This window comes from Eschrichtius robustus, chromosome 6 (genome assembly GCF_028021215.1).
Source record: "Eschrichtius robustus isolate mEscRob2 chromosome 6, mEscRob2.pri, whole genome shotgun sequence".
NCBI classification, from domain to species: domain Eukaryota; kingdom Metazoa; phylum Chordata; class Mammalia; order Artiodactyla; family Eschrichtiidae; genus Eschrichtius; species Eschrichtius robustus.
The window spans coordinates 9,065,147-9,073,230 of record NC_090829.1 but is presented as its reverse complement, the minus strand read 5'-3'; the positions used below and the strand labels follow the sequence as shown (position 1 = coordinate 9,073,230).

The window sequence follows — 8,084 nt, the reverse complement described above, 5'->3', positions numbered from 1 at the left end:
GGCATAAGGGCATGAAAAGAGACTGTCATTGTCATGAAAACTTATTTGAATACCATAAAATGCAAATATTCAATAACAGTAAAAAAAATGCAACTAAGAGTAAAAAAATAATGTGCAACATTTAACTCAGTGCAAAATGTCACTTTAGAGTTTCTCTGTGTTTTCTTTGCAAGGCAACAAAAATAATGTACTGCTCTACTGTTTTCCTCACCAACCACTAGTATGAGAGAGAACAGGACCTTAGTCATGTGCTTTTGATCACCAGAGGGATATTAGCAGTTGAAATAGTTGACAGAAGAAGGTGACTTAATATACAACCTTGATACCGGGCAAGAAACCAAAATGGAATTTTTGTAGAATTATTTTGATAAAATTAAATTTGGAAATACGTATGATCCACATAAGGAGGGTAATGTAAGGAAGGCTTAAAAATGTTGTTCATCATTTAAACATGAATTCCAAACTATTTTTATGTAACGTGGTATTGTTAAACAGGTAATAGTATTCAGGACATATACTTTCTATCACATTTCTTAAATGAGGGTACTTCATATTTCATCAAAAATGTGCATGTTAACAGATGTAGTTTTAGCCTTTGTCGAAAGACACGCAAGTATTTAGTATTTACATTAAATGGTTTGCCTCAGAAATGCTGAATCCATGATATGCTCCCTTAAAAAGTAAAAAATATTTATTTGTAAGGTTAACTACAGTATCGGTATCTTCTGATATTTTAGATAGGATTAGTATTTTTGGACCTCTATTGGTTTCCACTCTATCATGCAAATTCTGGCTTGCTTTAGCACAATAGTCCAATTTCCATTGGCTATATAATAGGGTATACACATTTTAATTGCTCTTCTTGAAAATATCACCAGGCAGTTCAGAATACCTTTTATTGATAATATCGTGACAGTCAAGGACCTTAATATCAGCCAATGATAACAATATGGAATAGGGCAGAATTGAATAATGGAATGTATGAGATTGTCATTTTCATTCAATCTTGAACAATTGGAAAATGTTTTCTATTCAAGCTATATATTTTAGATAAGCACAGTTAGATATAGATATCACTAATGCAGAAAAAAACCACTTCTTTTAAGCTCAGAATTCCTTAGGACTAAATGTTAATCAATACACGTTTTATATATAATATGTACAGGCTTTGTAACCAAGTGCCACGCAACTAGGGCACACATATTAGTTACCTTGGTTTTCAAAGGTTATGTGTCAACTCTGCATATTATGTGCCAAGGAGATACTATCAACATTATTTTTTGCATAATGTGCAAGTATTATATGGCCACAGAGTGTAAGACAAATTAGTGGCAAAGTGCTGAGGGAAGGAATCCATGACAGATTCAGATGCACAAGGTTGAATATTACCCGTAAACTACCTGACTCTGCTAAGGTCTTAACAGCACGAAGCGCTATGTCATGCCCATCTTTTAAAAAGTCTCTGAAATACATGGACACAGTGAAGTCTGTTCAAGGAATTTTACCACAGTCTCTGGCAACACTGGGACTGGTATGAGCCACACATGACGTTGGGGGAGCCATGTGGAAGGTAACCCAGACAAACCTCTTGCAAAATGCGCCATCTTCCCTGAAAACAATTTTGCTCACTCCATCATGACCGTCATTGTTTATACACATATGCTTTTTCTTTTTTTGGTTTAAAAAGTCGTATTAGCAAGATGATGCTGCTTGAGTTAAAGGGTCTAAGTGAGAATTTTATTAGTATTGTCATGTTGATTTCTTACACACACTCAGCAACTCATTGAAAATGTTATTTCCAAAGAAGTTAGGAGGTTACTGGGAATGAGAAAATCTTATTCGCAACCCAAATTCTCCTTCTAAATGTTATTAAATCTCTGACACCTTATATTAGGTGTTGTGCTGGTGTAGGAAAAAAACAAACAAACAAACTACCCTCTGCTCTAGGTTTTCCCTTTAAACTCAGAGACAAGAAAGAAGATAGGTTGCTTTACTTTAAGCTTCCTGGCATATTATTTTATTTAATTATTATTTTTAATACACACTATCTAGTTTCTATTTTACCTCAAATTTCTTTTGCTTAAATGATTTTCTGAACCCTAGTAATAAGCAAGAACATTTCAAAGTTGTTCTCTCATTTAATGAATTGAAAACTTTTCCAATATAATTTTAAGTTTACAGCAAACCAGGTGCCTTTGAAGTAGTTCAGCTGTGCTTCAAAAGTAAATAGTAAATTTGAAAGCTGAATTGGGAGTTTTCAGCGATCCCATTTTATTTTCTTAAGTTCAGCATTAAAGTAGTCCAGTTACCCGCCGATGGGCTCATCAGGGCCCAGGGAAAAGATGGGCAGGAAGAGAGTGGGCGATTTCAGAAGCAAAGGAAAACAGACACCTGCTAACAAGTAGGAAATCTTAAAAAGCAGCAGCAAAAGATAAAGTGAATGTGAAAAAAAAATAACCAAAAACTGGAACACTGGCCCCAATCCTTTTCATGACCATTAGCACACCTCACTTTATATCTTGGAGTTTACTAAGTTTTATGTTGCAAGAATTTTGAAGTGCGTGTTTCAATTCCAGGCATGTTATTCTTATTTTCTTCATGGAGGTCTTATAGTTATGACATACACAACCAAATGAGCTCAGAGTTATTTACATTCCATTTACAACTAAAAAAAAAATACATTGCTTACTAAGGAGTTTTTAAACAGAAGGCCCATTTTTTCCCCTACTTATGTTACTATTAATGGCCTTTAAAAATATTCATACATCAGCTTAAAAAAAGTGTCGCCATGATGGACGTATTGTGAAGTAAATGCAGATGAATCCATTCTAAGCACCTATCTGCTAGAGACTGAATTGATGTCTTTGTTGGCGAGTCTTTTGACCATCCTCCTATCTCTGTTTATTAAGTAATATGTTAACCAAAAACAGGTTATCGTCTTCATTGTTAAACTTAAAAAATGAGCATGTGTTTGTGATTTAAATATACAGTGTTTCAAGTGACTTTTCAATTGCTCTTTTTCAGATCTGTAAAACATCAAGAAAGTATTAACATGCATCTAACTGAGAGGGCTGTCTTGGACTCTGTAAGTTACTTCACATAAGCAGACAAACCCTACCATGTCATACCATACAAACAATTTTAATTGTGTAGTTACAGTCAATAACCACTCCTAATCAGAACATTTCTGCATAAAGAAAATTGTGATACACTTATAAAAACAGCCAGCTGTAACAAAATAGCTGGTGTTTTCATAGCCATAAACTCATAAAAAAGAAATAACACCTTTATACAGAAATTTTATACAGATGTAGCTTTAAAATTGATTGTAAACCAAAGGAAGACACATTGCAAACATCAATTATTTTCACATTAATTGCATAATTTTCTAAGGTGATCTATTAGTTTTATTTACCTAAGCTTATTTGCATGATAGTAAAAATTGCATACAACAATAAGAGTGAAGCTTATAGTATGAATTGCTTGGATAACATAGAGCACTTTTTATAGGCAACTGTGTAAAGCACATTTTATCTATTTAAAACTTTTAAGACACTTTGTTTTACTGCCCATCAAAATACATTTATAAATAGAAAAGAATCAGTATGGTAACAAGAGAAGCAATTTTACATTTAACGGAAACTTCCAAAAAATTAATTACAACATGATGCTGCAGGATCTACAAATAAATAATGAGGACTAAACTGTGTTTCACATTTTCTTTTCATTTTTTAAAAAATCATGTAACAATGAGAATGAAAAAAAAATTACAGTGAACTTTTATTTCCAAAATAAAAACAAATTTGAATTACGGCAGCGCCATATAATACAAGGCATTTGTTGGCATATGTCATCTTTTAACTGCATTCCACAGTCTATAGTTCTTTTGTAACATACAATAGAGTAACAAACTCTTTTTTTCTTTTTTCTTTTTAAAACAAGGGGCGAGTTTCCAAAGATCAGTGTGAAGTGTTACAGAAATAATTAAAGGAAGGAAATAATAATCACAGAAGTTATAATGCTTGTTTGAGGCTCCAGAATAATAATTAAAAAAAAAAAATCACTGGTATCATGCTTACGGGGTACACACCTGGGTGTGTTTCGTGAACACAAATTTTCATTTTTAATACCAAACAATCCGATGCTTCACCTGGGGCTGCCAAGCAGTTTGTAAAAGAGAGCAAAACGCTTAGTGCAGTCTGTATCATCCTTTCTCGACTTTCCTGTTTGTGCAAGTTTCTGAAGATTCATTGGCCAAACAATGGACAACACGGTTTGCTGAGCGAGTACAGGGGTGGACCTTCCGTGTCGTTAAGTCAATTTCACTGGTGCTGATGGAGGAAAAGAAGACTTTCATCTCAGTCTTTGACGTCGGCGTTAATGTCTGTGTTCCCTTCCACCGCCAGCTCGTCTTCTAGTTTCACCGAGAAAAGGGTGTTAGCATTTTTGTCTTGGACACTCTCCTCCAAATCCTTAAGCAACTCCTCTTCCTTGTACTCGGCCACGTCCACCTCCAGGCCCGAGTTGTCCTTCAGCTTGCCGTGATGTTTGAGATAGTACCGCTGGTTCTGAAAGAACTTGATGATGGTGTACTTGGGCAGGTCCAGCTGAGCGGACAGAGTCTGGATGGCCTCCTCGTCCGGGTACAGGCCCACGTCCTGTATGAAGCTCTGCAGGATGCCCAGCGCCTCCACCGAGATCTTGGTCCGCGGCCGCGCCTTCTGCCGGCTCTCGTCCTCCGCCTCGGCGGGCGCGGCCACGGTGGGCTGCCGCGGGGGTAGCCGGGGCCCGGCCGGAGGCTGCTGCACCTGCGCCTGCGCGGGGGGCGGCGCCGGCTGCGGCTGCGCCTGCTGCAGGAAAGAAACAAGCACAGGGTCAACGGCGCGCTTGGCCACCGCGCATGCAGGCTCGGCCACTGCGCTGCGGCCTCTCCCACTGCGCATGCGGCCTCCCAACGAGCGAGCACGTGGTCAGGCATCCCACATGCACCTGCCTGGACAGGGACGGGGACAGGGATCCTGGGCGGAAAGGCAAGCCAGCTAAATGGCCCACAGTACTAGGAAGAAAGTCAAAATGATCACCAGGACGGGAGGAATTAAGAGGGCTTGGGGGGCTCCTGGGCTTCCTCGTCAGAGGTCAGGCTAGCTCACGGTAGCTGGAACTCAGAGCTCTGAAAATGTGCGCCATAAACTTCACCAGAAGGATACGCATCAGAGTCGAAGACAGCAAAGCAAATTATGATGTCAATAATGGACAAAGATTTTAAATGAAGATTGGGAAGTAAGGATTTCAAAGGCATTTTCGAAAGGTGAGCTGTGGAGCCGTGGGGAAGGAAATGTGTGTTTTGTCCCATTTCATTGGATGGGTAAAACGTTGAGCAAGCATATGCATACGAAGTCTTATTTTCGTTGCAAATAAAATGGGTAAGCCTCTGCTTTTCTGCAGCATAGCCCTTGTGAATCCAAAGGGTTTTTGAGATTCCCACGTGTGAATGTCCTACTAGACAGTTTCAATCTAACAGACACACAGATTTCTTACAAAATTGCACTGGGCTGACACTGCAAGTTTCTTACCGAAAAATAAAGGTTCCATCCATCCCACAACGGCTAGCAAATTGTTTTGTCTATACTAAACTCAGATGTGATTAGGATTTAAATTTAGTGTATACAGACACTTTTTCATAATTACTATCTGTATATGTGCTGTAATTTCCATACACAATCATACATAACGTGTGACACATGCACATAATATATACACTCCATATCCAAAATTCTTATCAGCAAAGCAAATCAACCCGAGGAAGCCCAAAATACTAGAACGTTTGTACTGTGCCCTAAGCATTTCCTTAATCCCCCTAAGAAGCAATTTTATTAAAAACAATTTACATTTTCAAACAAGTACTATTTTTTTTAACTTATTTTTTTGTTTGTTTTTGCTAAACAGCAGATTCTTTAGGCTTTCGCGATTATTTTAGTGCTTGATATCCTAAGGGATTCTCTTTTTCAATTTATCTTTAATATACAGTCAAAGGTTTTTTTCCCTTAGTGGATGGATAACGCTATTATTGTGTACATATGTGTGTGTGTGTATGCCTCCCCTTCCCGCGGCCCCTCTCCCCAATAGCAATACCAAGAAATAATATGCAGGTGATTCAACAAAGAGAGCATAGAATTTTAGGGCTCTGGAAGCCAGTGGCATTTCCCCTGGAAGGGGAAAGCTAAAAGCGTCCCCTTAGATTTAACACAAATAATTTGTACAGCTCAAGTTCAATTTCAACACACTTCCTAAGCAATGGAGGCCAACAACGACCTGGACCCAGAGCTTCCCAATCTGAATTCACTGGGGATGAAGTTAGTGGATCCACTCAGTGGTTGAGTGGAGAAAGGTCACGGGACTTGACAAGCTGAGCCCAAGGCTGACTCTGACGGCATAGTGATCTTCGGCCAGTGCCACGGTTAGCATGGCCTTCGCAAGGCTGAGCATCCTGACCAAGAGAGCAGGTCTTGGCGCCACCCTCTCTGCGTGTCCCTCTTGCTGGCGTAGGTAGCTTGTGCCCGCTCACCTGCAGAGCAGCACCATGCCACGGTGCAGGGGTCGGCAGGCCTGGCAAGAAAACGCCTCTAGACTCTCCTTTCCCAGGGGTCTTGGGAGAGGGGCTCTAAAGGAAAGACAGACAGACGTGACTCACCCCTAACCTGTGTGCTCCCTAAGGCTGTGAGGATAGAGCTACAAAGTGAAGGCAGGGCTAGGGAGTCAGCAGCCAGAAGCCAATTTAGTTTCCCTCCTCTCCTCTCTTTTGGACAGAATCCAAGGTATACAGTTGTGGTCCTATAAACTTCCTGTACAGAAACAGCAGTCACGCCTTTCCTCGGGGACAGTATTGGTACTCATTAAGAAAGAGGTGGCGTTCTAAAAATTCTGATTTTTCAAAAGCGACAACAAAACTCTTAAGCTCTCACACAACAAAACAACCCAATTCTAACAAAGACAGACTTGCCAAATAAGTGTAGTAGGGGGTTCCACCGCTCTGGGGGAGGGGAGATGAGAGGAGAGGAACACAATACACATGTTGGAAAACGTGTGTTCACTTCCCTTTTCTCCCCCTGAGTGAGATGGCAGTGTATTGTTATCTCTTGCTCAGAAGCCTATGTTTAGACTGGCGGGAAGAAGAGAAACGCTCGTTTCCCTGCTAAGTTTAAACCTCTATTTACCGAGTGTTATACTGAATTGGCCAAGATAGACGAACCTGAATCTGCTCTGCGGGCACGTGGATAATGTGGGGCGGCCGGTCGCCATGGTGATGCACCGCGTTGCTCTCCTGTTCATAAATGGCATCGCGTTCAGGCTGAGGGAGACTGAGGAACCTTCGGATCATGGAGAGGTTCTCCCACAGGGTCCTGTTTTCTGGAGAAGGATCTTCTTTCCAGCGTAATAGCTCACACAGCCACCCCTTAGAGACAAGGGCATAACAGGTCAGTTCAGGCTGATGGCAGGGGGAGGTGGGGGGGAGTGGCTGACATTTTCCATTAGGAGCTAAAAAGGAAGGACCCTGTGAAGTTAACTTTTTTCACAAGCTAAAAACACTCCAGGACTTTCCCTGGTGGCGCAGTGGTTAAGAATCCGCCTGCCAACGCAGGGGACACAGGTTAGAGCCCTGGAAGATCTCACATGCCACGGAGCAACGAAGCCCGTGCGCCACGACTACTGAGCCTGCGCTCTAGAGCCTCCGAGCCACAACTGCTGAGCCCACGTGCCACAACTACTGAAGTCCGCACACCTAGAGCCCGTGCTCCGCAACAAGAGAAGCCACCGCAATGAGAAGCCCACACACCGCAACGAAGAGTAGCCCCCGCTCGCCGCAACTAGAGAAAGCCCACGTGCAGCAACGAAGACCCAACGCAGCTAAAAATAAACAAGTAAATGAATTAATAAAAATAAAATAAAATAAAAAATAAAAACATTCCAATCTGTTAAAAAAAATTTTTTTTAACCTGTTAAGAGAATAGCTGTGGCTATCGCGGAAGTGGGCTCTGTTTCTAATACACGTTCAGATTTGCATCTTAAAGGAGGATCCTATTTTT

At 40.8% G+C, this 8,084-nt stretch overlaps 1 protein-coding gene across 4 annotated transcripts in view; it reads right to left on the bottom strand.

The window, feature by feature from the left end:
* Nucleotides 1-3,451: 3,451 nt before the first annotated feature.
* SATB1 (SATB homeobox 1) overlaps nt 3,452-8,084 on the bottom strand; it is a 79,361-nt gene continuing 74,728 nt past the window's right edge. For all 4 annotated transcript variants that reach the window (XM_068545863.1, XM_068545861.1, XM_068545859.1 and 1 more), the window contains exons 10-11: nt 7,250-7,453; nt 3,452-4,850 (exon numbers count right to left, since the gene is read on the bottom strand). In XM_068545863.1, coding sequence (XP_068401964.1) covers nt 4,359-4,850; nt 7,250-7,453 — 696 coding nt within the window. In that variant the 3' untranslated portion in view covers nt 3,452-4,358. The remainder of the gene's footprint in view (nt 4,851-7,249; nt 7,454-8,084) is intronic.